We start from the raw sequence: 13,544 nt of genomic DNA on the forward strand, positions 1-13,544 counted from the left end.
CTCTTGATTCTCAGAACTGCTTTGAGCTTTATATCCCCGACAATAAAGACCAAGTCATCAAGGCCTGCAAGACTGAGGCTGACGGGCGGGTGGTGGAGGGGAACCACACTGTTTACCGGATCTCAGCTCCGACGCCCGAGGAGAAGGAGGAGTGGATGAAGTGCATTAAGTAAGTGACTTCAGAGCAAGGGAGGTGGGCGCTCCTGACGGGCCCTCGCTCACCAGGTATTCATCGTCTTAGTGGCCAAACATGCTGCCCGCACCTCTTCTGTGCTCCGAGCGTTAGTTCTTAGGGAAGTTTGGTCCTGGTTCCCAGATGACTTCCTGGGAGGCCTTTGGATTCTTGTCTATTACAGCGTATGTAAGAGAGCATGTTCCATCCGGGTTCCCCAAGTGTCCTCATAGACCCAAAATGGAAAGAGGTGAGTGCGCTGCAGGCACAGATGCCATTGCTGAACTGGCCTTTCCATGTCTGAGGAAGCTGTTCGCATTATAGTAACAGCTCTGTGGTGACAGTAGTCATGTTTTATCATTTGTGAATGCTATGAGACACCATTTTCCTAGCTACAGATGAGGAAACTGAGGCCCATAGAGGTCAAGACAGTTGCTGGAAGTCACATAGCATGATCCAAGGTCCAGGAGGAGGGAGAAGCCTCCTCAGATTTCCACAGCTAAGAAGTGGAGCTCCGAGTCCAGTGCTCTGACTCCTCACTCTCGGCTCTGCTCCAGCCAGGTTTCTCATGGGGCTGGTGACTTCCGATGGGTAAAGCATCTGGAAACACAGCTTTCCGAAGCCAACGGGCTTCTTTTGCTTCATGTTCTTCCCCGGGCCTTGGTCCGCCTGGTCCTGCCTCCAGTCCCTGTGTGAGGATCAAGACTGAGCATCTGCCTTTGCCTTCTCTCCATGAGGCTTGCTCCTGAGAGCACAGCCTTGTCCTCCCTCCTGGGTGCTTCATCCATGAGAGTTCACTCTGCTGTTTTCCTGAGAAAGGCTCCTCAGCTGCCTGTGACTTCACCTGGAAAACAGGGAGAATGTTTTCCAGGTGACTGCCAAGGCCCCTGTAAGTCCCCTGTGTACTGTGTGATGGGCTTTCTCCCGCCCAGGCTACAGCTCCCTTCCTCAGAGAGTCCGATATGCTCTAGCCTTTGTTTTAGCTTTCGGTATTTCTCCTCAAACCAGGGTAGGTTTTGGCCAAGGTTAAATATTTAATAAATGACTGAAGATGGAGATGATGTGATGATGGAAGGAAAAGATAGATGATTTATCCCTTCAAAAGTAAATCTGAAAATTCATGCAATGAAAAGAGACAGGAGCCAGGTGGGGAGAGGATGGATTTGGATAGATTTGGCGCTGGGTCACACTGTGCTGAGTCCTTGCTCTGTCCCTCTGAGCACGGTGCCTGGTAGGCAGGTAACCTACCTCTTCTGCCTGTTAGAGGTCATTTCTGACTCATGGGCTCTTGTGAGGATTAAATGAGATCATGTGGTGGGCACAGGCCTCTGCAGCTTCCCTGGCATGACAGCCATCATGGGAAGTGTGGCCCTGAGCAGGGGCCAGCCCACTCTCCATGAGCAGACGCAGCGCCACTGTGTTTTCAGAGCTCTCTGCTAGTAATGGCGTCAGCCCTGCGTTCTGGGGAAGAAAACAGCAGTGTTGTGGGGGACCTGCATCCTTTTTTTAACATAGTGAAAAACAATTTAACTCTTGAATCATTATAAAACGTGGTTTTTATATAAGATTTGAAGTGAGGGTTGTACAGGATTTTACCTTTGTTCTCAAATGAATAGCTGATGGTCCTGACGCCATTTATGAATTAATCCGTGTCGCTCCTGCCGATGACACGGCCTCCTTAGTTTGTACCCACCTCCTCCGTCATGCGGCAAAGCACCTGCTGTTCTGCCATGTCTCCCAGTGTGAGCGCCACCCTGCCTCTCCCCTGGAGCCGCATGCGTGCTCTGACTGTGCTGGCTGGTGAGCTTCCTGGCCTCCCCTCACTGGTCTTTCATAAAAGTTTTGGCTGGTTTTGTACATGGGTCTTTCATGTGGTTTTTAATTCTATAGTTGGAAGAACTAAGCATTTTTCAAAGTTACACTTAGAATCATTCAATCCTTTAATGAGAGTGAGTGCCGAGTTCTCCTGTGTGGGGTTGCTGGGCTCCTCTGGTCTGTCCCGAAGCGGGCTGGTCTCGGCCTCGGATCTTCAGACCCCCCCCTTGGCATTCTGCGGGCACACTGTCCTCAAACCTTCCTGCACCTGGTGCAAGGTGGGCCCATTAGGATTAATATCCCCATTTCACAGATGAGGACACTGAGGCACGGCAAACTTGAGTAAGTTGTCCAAAACCACACAGAGGTGGAGCTGGTCCTCAAACCTGAGCAGTGTGACTCACGCAGCTGCACTGGTAACCACCTCACAGCCTCAGCTGTCCTTGGCCCTAGCTACTTCTCCCAGTGGAAACAGTGGTGATGACAGGAGCAGGAAGAGGATCTGGCTGGTGGATGCCTCTTCCCCAGTATTGCCAGAAAGGCTTTGGAGGTCAAGTTTAGGACACGTTTTTCTCTACATGCTTTTCCTAGAGTTCCCAGCAACCTCTGTTCTGGTGCCCCTGCCTGTGGGTTGTCATGGCATTCGGTTCTATGCAATCAGGTGTGTTCTGTAATGCTGGGTCTTTCTTCATGCCACACCCAGAGGTAAAGCAGTAGAACTGCAGAGTCAGCAGTAACAGCGGCTGCCGTCGAGTGTGTCTGCTGGGCGCCGAGATGTGCTCTTTGTATACGGATCTCTGTTTGACTCCCTGGAACCCAGGGAGGCAGGGCATCTTCAGCTCCCACATGAGGACGTGGGAGTGAGGAGCAGCATGCAGAGCCAGGCAGGGCTGACCGGGGCCTGGTGTCCGACTGCAGCCCAGCCCTCCTCATCGCCCGACACTCAGCCTCTGCACACGGGGCAGTGCCACACACACCTGTAGAAACACCCGGCTTACTTGAAAGGGACCGACCCAAGAAGCCAAGGGAGATTCACCCCAACACCTCCAAAAATGAAACCAGATGTTTTGGCTGGCCAGATTCCCTCATGAGAGCATTTTGGGTGGTCAGACCCCTTCCTGGTGAGATCCCATCCGGACATGTTTCTAGTACTGTTCAGTCCCTAGCACACCCCGAGGAGCTGTGGAAACATTTTCCCATGGACACGTCGTCTCTTGTGAATAGGATCCCAGTCAGCTCAGGGGAGCCATAGCAGCTGCTGGTGCCACCACTCAGCAGGGGCAAGTGCCCTGCCTGAAGTCAGGAGGCTTGTGTCTGAGCTCTGGGACAAATCATCACTTAGGATACTGCTTCCCTGGAAAGAAATGAAGTGTCAAGGCTTGTAGACAATAACTTGCTTGGAAGTCGAGAATGACAGACACAGGGCTGTGGAGTTGCTGGTCTGCTGCAGGTGCTCCAGCCTGCGTGCATCCGGTGTTCCCATTTTCACGGCTCTGGCACAGGCATGAGCCCAGTCCCCTCCCTGTGTGCCGGAGCCCCAGCCAGGTCCAGCCGGTCTGTCCCCGGTGCCCCACCAGCAGCATCGGGCCGGACAGTGCTGCCTGCAGGGTCACGGAGCCTGAGTTACTGAACCGGTGCACATGGGAGCTTGGAAGGCCCCACTGCATTACCATGCCAGCTGCCACACACCCCGTGCCAGAGGACTGCCTGTGACACAGCTTGATTACGTGACACAGCTTGATTACATGGCACTCACTGCTACAAAGAAAAGTCAGAGGTCATGAAACTGAAGCACAGGTTTTTTTCTCTGAATTTGAATATAGCTGTCAGAATGTGTCATGATTCTGTTCCTAAATGTCAATTGATTATTACATTGAAACAGGTAAAAAAGACCCCAAAATTATCTTGTCATGTGTTCCTGTGTCTCATTTGAAGTGTATCACCGTAAGTCTCTGTGTGGACACTGCAAGGGTGGACGACACTAACTTGGCCTTTGCAGTGATGGTGGGGTAGGACAGGGGCTTCGGGGCATGAGGAGCCCTTGAGAAGCCCCTGCCCGGTTGTGTTTCTTCTGATTCTGTCCCTCACGTCTCTGTTTTCTTCCATTCCTGTGCTCCAGAGCAGCCATCAGCAGGGACCCTTTCTATGAAATGCTCGCGGCACGGAAAAAGAAGGTCTCCTCCACGAAGCGACACTGAGCGTGCAGCCGAGGGCGTCGGTCTGCGGGGCTTCGGAGCTCCCGCCCTTCTCCCGCACCTCCACAGATGTGCTGCTGCCTAGCAGAGCGTCCTCTGCCAGGCCCTGCCCTGGATTCCTAGAGACTAGCTTCAGCTTTTGCTATTTTTTTTTAAGTGGGAGAAGGGTGGGCAGTTATCACTGGGGAAGAGGGGACCGGCCGCCTATTCAGCATGGGCTCCTGAGCCTTTCTCTCACACAGGGCAGAGCTCCTGTCGGCAGGGCAGCCTCCTGGCCAGTTTCTCTGCTCGGTGTTCTGGTAGCAGAGCTCGGCGCCAACTGTTTACCTCCTGGTTGTCCCGGTGAAGAAGCCTTCAACCCCTGCACCATAAATACATGTATCCATATATTATTATATGTTAAGAAAAAAGGTGGAAAGGAAGAGAAGCCACATACTATAAAGATCTATTTTTTTTTAAGAGAGAACATAGTGCTGTTCCGGTGCATTCTGCCCTGGCTGCTCTGGGAGCTTCTCCCTGGAGAAGAGCACCTGGGGCTGCAGCTTAGGGGCATCAGCCTGGGCCCGCAGCAGGGCCTGGCCCACCTCTCCTGTGCTGTGGGAGCTGGCTACCTAGTGCTTGTCTGGGCGAGAGAGACAGGTGAGGTCAAGGACGCAGAGGGCAGAGGTGCGGTAGGCCTCGGACAACACAGTCAGACTCGGGGCCTGCCCTGGCCAGGGGCACAGCCAGCAGCAGCACGCAGTCCAGCAGCTCCCGCAGATGTTTCTCCATCCCAAGTGCCTGCGGAGCCCGAGGAGAGAGCAGAGAACTGCTGGACGCTTACGTTATTCTCCTCCTTCAGAATCCAAGTTCTTGTGGGGCTTTAATGTAGAAAGTCAGCATTTTCCTTGAGCTAAATACCTAATAACCAAAACTGTGAGGAAGGTTATCGGGACAGAGCTTCCGGATAACCTAACTGTTTCATATTTGGTTTTTATTCCTTTTCCCCAGAACTCCAGTCCTCGTTCTAGAGGAAGTAGTAGGACTTAACCCAATCCCCTTAGGGCTTCAGCTTTTTCTGCCTCAAAACCGGCCCTAACTGGACTACTCTGGATGCATTTTGTGGTGGGCCCCCTAAAGGGGAGGATGGGCCTTTATCTGCTCCGTGGAGTGCACTGGAGTGAGGTGGGGTGGCCAGGCAGCCTCTCACATCTCTCTTCTCCCTGCAGGCACTGTGTGAGCTGGCCCTGCCCTCATTCCAGTGTGAAGGGAGCCATGAAACGCAGCATTTTCCTGCCGTTCTCTCAGGGACTCTCAAGGGCAGCTCCTGCCCCTCTGCTAGGGCCAGCATGCCAGTCCAGGCCGAGCAGGTGGCTGGCCGTCTGGCTGTCTCGCCCGCCCCTCCACAGGGCCCTGGCACAGGGCGGTGCAGGGCGCAGCCCCGAGGAGGCAGGTGGAGGAGCTTCAGGTTTCCATAGGGTCGCATCGCCACGGCTCTTCTGATCCTTTAGGGTTGGTGAGCATCTCTGGAAATAGCTTTTGCAGAGGCGTGGTGGGAGGAACGGAGGGAGACAGTCTCTCACCGCCGCCCCCCACCCCGCGATTTGTGTAGATCGTACGTGGAGTGGCTTCATGCACTTTTGTGCCAGAGCTTGTGAGGGTGACAGAATAGGGTCCAGGCTGGAAACCTGAAGTTTCTGGGTGGGGGAACCAGGCGGTGCCTGCCAAGGTCTGGGCATGTTTGGGCCGGCACTGGAGCCTGTCCAGCTGGCCTGGGCCCTGACCTGGTTCTCAGAAGTGTTTCCTAGTCAGAGAGGCACCTGGGTCAGTATTAGTCTGTTTATCAGAGATGTAAATAATCTATGTATAGTTTTTCTCCTTTTAGATTATTTTGTATTTGTTTAAAAGAAGTTTTGTCAAAATACAAAAATATAAAGAAATGACTGAAAGTTGTTGACAGGGTTTTTTAAAAAATTATAATTATTCTAATTGTTTTTGTTTGTTTGTTTTTGCCTTGTAAACTAGCGCCAAGGAACTGCAGCAAATAAACTCCAAATTTGCCCGAGCCATCTTTGTTGTTTGTGGCATCTCTCCTGCTCGGGGTGGGCCTCGAGGTAGGAGAGAAGTGCTTAGCAGACGTGCAGGCAGGAGGGGGTGTCGTGCAAACTGCACCTTGAGTTCAGTCAAAACACATTGAAAGTGGGAGGAGGCTTCTGTGTTCTGTTAAGAGCATAGTGAGAAAAGATAATGAGCTTAGTCTTTGCACCACCCCCTGCCCCTGCTTTTTTAGAAGAAATGTGAAACATCAATTTTAAATTAAGATAAATATGCCTTCAGTCAATATAATACATTTTTAGTATGATTTCAGTTTCCAGAGATGACGTCATAATGCCAGGGAACAGACGGGGAAAAGTCTCAGTGGGCTCGAACCCAGAAGCAGGGGAAGACACCTGGTGAGCCGGCACCCAGCAGAGAGACAGCAGAGCTCCAGACTGGCCCTCATTCTTCCACACGGCAACAGTCATGTCTGATCTTTCCTCCTTGCTTCAAGCCCCCAGTCGGCCCTGACCATTCCCCAGGTGACTGCCCCGCTTTACTGAGAAGAGGACTGTCAGGTGTGAAGAGCAGCATCCCTACCTTCTCAAGTCAGTCACACCCGAATTGCTTTTGTTCCCTCCCATCTCCGGAAGAAGTGGCCTCCTTTTTTCCTGTCTCGCCAGATCTATCTCTGTCAGTTATCCTCTGTCTTGTACATATTCCGTTTCTTTCCCCGTTAATTTATTTCCCTCAAACCATAGAAATGCCCATCTCATTTGAAAAGCAACTCCCTAAGCTCAGGAATAAGAGATCTCCACTCGGTTAAAACATGTGCTCTGAATGAAGAGCCCCCCCCAAACAGGCTTTGTGTGAGCAACATGGCTGTTTATTCACCCCAGCATGGGCGGGCTTTGTCTGAAAAGAGTCAGCAGAGGCTGGTGGGATAGGAGCTGGTTTTGTAGGTTTGAGGGAGGCAGTGCAAAGTTACAGAAGTTACAGTTCAGGGTGGTTTTTGCAAGCTGGGAGGGGGTCGTAGGGTCTGGAGTCACGAGGTTGACCCAGGTCAATCACAGAGTCCAATTGCCTTGTCTCAAAGTTAATTAGGTGCTGCAGGGATTGATTATTTCTTCTCCTTTTGTGGTTTTCCAGTTACTTCAGACTTTCTAGTTCCAGGAACTCATCTGGATTGCACATGCCGGTTACAGAGGTTATCATGGCATAGTCCATAGTGCAATCAGCCTGAAAGACCTTACACGCTTACCACTTCTATTCAGCATTGTACTGGGGGTTCTAGTCAGGGCAGTTAGACAAGAAATGAAAGGCATCCAGATAGGAAAGGAAGAAGGAAGATTATGTTTATTTGCTGGTAACATGACTTTATAGCCTAGCCAAGCCATGGGAATAGGACCACCAGCTTACAGCCCCAGCCCAGGAGAGCTACAGGCACTAGATGCCATCCTGTGAGAGCTGGGGTGGGCTGAGCCCAGCATGGGGGATGGGGCTGCTCCTGGCTTTGGGGGATCACATTAAGATGAGTCAGAGAATATTCTGGAGTCAGGATTTAATGTTGTCTGCCCTGTTGGGTTTCAGACTTTCTTGGGATTGGTTATTCTTTTCTTCTTGCCCTCTTTTCCTTTTTGGAATGGGAATGTCTATCTTATACCTGCCCCACCACTGTATTTCATAAGCATGTAACGTTAAATTTCACAGGCTCTCAGCTGGAGGGGGATTTGCCTCAGGATGAATTGTGCCTTGAGTCTCACTCACATCTGATTTAGAGGAGACTCTGGACTTTTGGACTTTGGAATTGATGCTGGAGCAAGTTAAGACTTTTGGGGGAGTTGGGATGGAATGAATGCATTTTTACTGAGAATGATGAGTCTGGGGGTACCAGTGGCAGAATGCTATGGTATGAATGTTTGTTCCCTCCAAAATTCATGTTGAAATGTAACTGCCATTGTAACAGTATTAAAAGGTAGGACCTTTAAGAGGTGTTTAGGTCATGAGGGCAGAGCCCTCATACACAAATGCCGTATTGCAGGAGTGGGTTTGTTTTTGTGGGAGTGAGCTCACCCCCTCGTGTGCGCAGTCACACTCTCCTCTGTCCTGCTCTCCTGCCATGTGATGTCCTCTGCCATGTTACGATACAGCAAGAAGGCCCTCATAAGATGCCAGTACCTTGATACTGGACTTGTCAGCCTCCAGAACTTTGAGCCAGTTAATTTCTGTTCTTTTTTTTTTTTTTAATAAGAGAAAGAGAAAGAAAAAGGGGAAGAGAGAACAGGAGTCTTGCTCTATTGCCCGGGCTGGATTGCAATCTAAAAATAGGTATTAAAAACCTCTTTTATGCCAATAATTGTGCTTAGCAACCGGGACAGGAAGGAATAAGGGAAGAAAATAAACAAACAGCCAACCAATATTTCATTTAAGTCTGTGAAATGCTATGCAGATGCTGAAGAGTGATTTACTTCCAATTACGTAGTCACTTTCAAAATAGGTATAATATGATACTGAGAAAAATGTATGTTCTGTGGACCTCGGGTGGAGAATTCTATAAATATTCCCTAAGTTTACTTATTCCAGGTCTAAGTTCAAATCATAGATGTCCCTATTAATTTTCTATGTCGTTGATCCTTCGAATATTAACAATGTGGTGTCAAAATCTCCCATTATTATTGTGCGGGAGTCCAGGTCTCTTTATAAGTCATTAAGAACTTGTCTTATGTATCTGGGTGCTCCTGTATTGGGTGCATATATATTTATAATCATTAACTCCTGTTGTTGCATTGATCCTTTTACCATTATGCAATGTCCTTCTTTGTTTCTTTTAGTCTTTGTTACTATTAAAGTTTATTTCGTGAGAGACGAAAGTTACAGCTCCTGTTTTTTTTTTTTGCTCTCCATTTAATTGGTGAATCTTCCTCCATCCCTTTGTTTTGAGTCTTTGTATGTTGTTGCTTGTGAAATAGAGCTGGATACAGTGTATTGATGGGTTTTGACTCTTTATTCAATTTACCTGTCTGTGTCTTTGGTTGGGGCATTTAATCCATTTAAATTTAGAATTAATATTAATATTTGTGAGTTCAATATTGTCATTTAATGCTAGCTGGCTATTTTGCCCATTAGTTGATGTAGATTCTTCATTATAGAGATACTGTTTACGTTTTGGTAAGTTTTTGGGATGACTGATACTGGTTGTTCCTTTCTGTTTGTAGTGCTTCTTTCAGAAGCTCTTGTAAAGCAGGTCTGGTGGTGATGAAATCTCTGAGTGCTTGCTTGTTCGCAAAAAATTTTCTTTTTCCTTTGCTTATGAAGCTTAGTTTGGCGGGATATGAGATTCTGGGTTGAAAATTCTTTTCTTTGAGGATATTGAATATTGACCCCCACTCTCTTCTAGTTTGTAGGGTTTCTGGTGAGAGGTCTGCTGTGAGTCTGATAGGATTCCCTTTATGGGTAACGTGACCTTTCTCTCTAGCTGCCCTTAGAATTTTCTCCTTTATTTCAGCCCTAGTGAATCTAGCGATTATGTGTCTTGGAGTTGCTCTACTTGAGGAATATCTTTGTGGTGTTCTCTGAATTAGCTGGAGTTGAGTATTGTCCTGCCTTACTAGATTAGGAAAGTTTTCCTGAATAATATCCTGAAGAATATTTTCCAGCTTGGATTCATTCTCTTCATGGCATTCAGGTATACCTATCAATCGTAAATTAGGTCTTTTCACATAGTCCCATATTTCTTGGAGACTTTGCTCATTCCTTTTTACTCTTTCTTCTCTAATCTAGTCTTCTTGTTTCATTTCATTAAGTTGGTCTTTGACCTCTGATATTCTTTCTTCTGCTTGATCAATTCGACTGTTAAAACCTGTGCATACTTCCCAAAGTTCTCATGTTGTGTTCTTCAGTTCCATTAATTCACCTATATTCCTCTCTAAGTTTTCAATTCTTGTTAGCATTTCGTCAAACCTTTTTTCAAAGTTCTTAGTTTCTTTACGTTGGGCTAGAACATGTTCTTTGAGCTCACTAAAGTTCCTTATTATCCACTTTCTGAAAGCTAAATCTTAATGGAATGCACTCCTTCTCCATCAGGCCTTGTTCTCTTGTTGATGAGGAACTGTGATCACCTGTAGGAGAGGCATTCTGATCTTGGGTATTCTCAGCCTTTTTATGCTGGTTTCTTCCCTTCATTGTAAGTTCATCTACCTGTTGTCTTTGTAATTGCCTACTTTCAAATTAGGTCTCTGAGTGGACGTCCAACTTGTTGATTCCCAGCGCCAAAATCTGAATAACTCACTGTGCCGGCCAAAACAGCGGCATTAAGATTCGTGGTGCTTTTCTGCCCGGGAATCTCCTGTCTGGCCTCCCTCTTGAGTCCCTTCCTCAATCAGGTAAATGGGCGACTCTGCCTTTCCAGAGTTCCAAACGTCGATCGAAAGGGGACCCAGTCCCGTTTACTCTGCACCAAGAACTGCCACGCCGGGGCGCTGGCAAAACTGCGACGCCGGCCACAAGAGTCGCCCTGGTGACCCATGGGACTCCTCCACTGGGAATTTTCCAGTCCGTGGGCAACAGAAATTCGTCTGAAAGTGTGGCATCCTCTCGCTCTGTGTGCTTTCTCTGGGAGCCACAATCCCGAGCTGCTAGTGATCAGCCATCCAATTTCTGTTCTTTATAAAGTGCCCAACCTCTGGTGGTCTGTTACAGCAGCACACACTAGGATGGCTATCATAAAAACGACAGATGCTGATGAGTGTCACGGAGGACATGGAGCAATTGGAACTGTCACAAGTTGGTGGGCATGTAAAATGGTACAGTTGCCATGGGAAACAGTTTGGCAGTTCATCAGAAACAATCACCCTATGATCCAGCAACTCTGCTCCTAGGTGTAGACACAAGAGAATCGAAAAGATGTGACCACAAAGACTTGCACACAAATGCTTCTATTAATAGCAGCATGATTCATAATAGCCCCAAAGCTGAAGCAACCCAGATGCATGGGGATAGAGTCAATGTGGTAGGCTCACATAATCCAATGTTATTCAGCCACACAAAGGGATGGAGCACTGACGCATGCCACAAAATGGCCAAGTCTGGAACACGTGGTGCTTGGTGAAAAAAACCTACACGAAGTTCACATTGTGTACGGTTCTCTTTATGTGAAATGTCTACAGAAGGCAAATCTGTGGAGAAGGAAAGTAGAGTCATGATTGCCAGGGGATGGGGATATTGGAGGAAGGGGACTGATGAGTGACTGCTGTTAGGTGCGGGGTTTCTTTTTGGGGTAATAAAGACATTCTGGAGTTCTGTGGTGGTGTTGGTTTCACAACACGTGAATGTGCTAAAAACCAGTGAATTATGCACTTGAAAAAGGATAGCGTCTATGCTAAGTGAATTATAACTCATTTTTGTTTTGTTTTGCTTTTTGAGACAGGGTCTTGCTCTTTTGCCCAGGCTGGAGTGCAGGGGTACAATCTCAGCTCACTGCAACCTTCACCTCCCTGGTTCAAGCAATTCTCATGCCTCAGCTGTTCAAGTAGCTGGGATTACAGACGCAAGCCACCGTGCCTGGCTAATTTTTTGTATTTTTAGTAGAGACAGGGTTTTGCCATATTGGCCAGACCTGTCTCAAACTCCTGGCCTCATGTGATCACCCGCTTGGGCCTCCCAAAGTGCCATGATTACAGGTGTGAGCCACCAGGCCCAGCCTATATCTCAGTTTTAAAACAACAGAAACAAATACGTTCACTTCTAGTGGTTCCGCTGGTTCTAAAGTGTGGCTCCCAGGTCTTCATTGTCAGCAGCACCTGGGAATATGTTAGAAATAACATCAGCAGGCCCCAGCCCCACCAGCTGAATCTCTTGTGCTGGGGTCTGGCATGGTTTAACAAATGTCTGGGAGCCACAGCGTTAAACTAAACTCCTGTCTTGTTTTCTCCCTTTCATTGCTAAGCTTTTTTTTTTCATAACAGCTTTATGGAGATAGACAGTTCACACGATTACCATGTACAATTCAGTGGGTTTTAGTATTAATATTATACTAAATAATAATAATATAGTATAGTAATACGATAATGAGACAGGTGGGAAGGGGCCCCTGGAGAAACTCCAACCAGTCTGCCCATTGAAGTGGAGCCTTGGGAAGTTCACAATGTTTACAGCGTGGAGGAGCCCGGCCCCTCCTCTTCCTGTGTGGAACCTGGGATTCCAGCAGCAGGTGGGAAGGGTGCTAGCAGGGACTGTGGCCTTGCGGGAGATCCCTGTTTCCCCTTCTCTTTCCCTTTTCACCCAATAAAACCCTACTTTACTCACCCTTTAAACCGTCTTCCAGCCTAAATTATTGTGACCGTGGGGTGGACAAGAACCCATCTTTAGCTGAACTAAGGAAAAGTCCTGCAATAGTAATATATTCGCAAAGTTATTAAACCACCAATGAAATCCATTTTAGAGCAGTCCATCACCCCAAAGCACACCCTGTCGTGCCGATCAGCAGCCACTCCTCTCTGGCCTAGCCCTAGGCAGTCCTAATGTTGCTGTCCATGCACTTGCCTCTCTGGGCATTTCACATACATGGAATCATACACAACTCAGACCTTGTGTCTGGCTTCTTTCACTTAGCGGTATGTTCACAGGACTCATCCATGTAGCATGCATCAGAGCCTCATTCCCTTTTAAGACCAAATGACATTCCACTGTATGGAGACCATATTGTTACTCATTCTTCGATGGGCGTGTGGGTTGTTTGCACTTCTTGGCTGTTAGGAGTCAAGCTGCTGCTGCCTTCATCCATACGCAGGTGTTTGTGTGGCTGTGGGACTCGGACAGTCCCCTGCTGCATCTGCGTCCTCACTTTATTATTATTATTATACTTAAATTAAATTCTGGGGTACCTGTGCACGCCGTGCAGGATTATTACATAGGCATATACATGCCATGGTAGTATGCTGTATCCATCCCCCACCCCCATCATCTACAGTAGGTATTTCTCCTAATGCTGTCCCTCCCCAATCCTCCCACCCCCTGCTCTCCCTCCCCTAGCTCCCCAACTCCCCCCCCCCCCGCCGCCAACAGGCCCTAGTGTGTGATGCTCCCCTCCCTGTGTCCATGTGTTCTCATTGTTCACCCACTTGTGAGTGAGAACATGTGGTGTTTGGTTTTCTGTTCTTGTGTCAGTTTGCTGAGATTGATGGTTTCCAGCTTCATCCATGTCCCTGCAAAGGACATGAACTCATCCCTTTTTGTGGCTGCATAGTATTCCATGGTGTCTATGTGCCACATTTTCTTTATCCAATCTATCGTTGATGGGCATTTGGGTTGGTTCCAAGTCTTTGCTATTGTAAACAGTGCTGCAATGA

The 13,544-nt window shown here is 48.2% G+C and overlaps 1 protein-coding gene across 6 annotated transcripts in view; it reads left to right on the forward strand.

Moving 5' to 3' along the window:
- CYTH1 (cytohesin 1) overlaps nucleotides 1–6,226 on the forward strand; it is a 105,069-nt gene extending 98,843 nt beyond the window's left edge. For 4 of the 6 annotated variants that reach the window (XM_021670931.2, XM_012453588.2, XM_064369729.1 and 1 more), the window contains exons 12-13: nucleotides 15–169; nucleotides 4,107–6,226. In XM_021670931.2, the coding sequence (XP_021526606.1) occupies nucleotides 15–169; nucleotides 4,107–4,185 (234 nt within the window). In that variant the 3' untranslated portion in view covers nucleotides 4,186–6,226. The remainder of the gene's footprint in view (nucleotides 1–14; nucleotides 170–4,106) is intronic. The other 2 variants (XR_010339854.1, XR_010339855.1) reach the window with 2 other exon arrangements.
- Nucleotides 6,227–13,544: the final 7,318 nt, after the last annotated feature.

Source organism: Aotus nancymaae, unplaced genomic scaffold (assembly GCF_030222135.1).
Source record: "Aotus nancymaae isolate 86718 unplaced genomic scaffold, 86718_ANA_hifiasm-v0.15.2.pri h1tg000089l, whole genome shotgun sequence".
Classification (NCBI taxonomy): Eukaryota; Metazoa; Chordata; class Mammalia; order Primates; family Aotidae; genus Aotus; species Aotus nancymaae.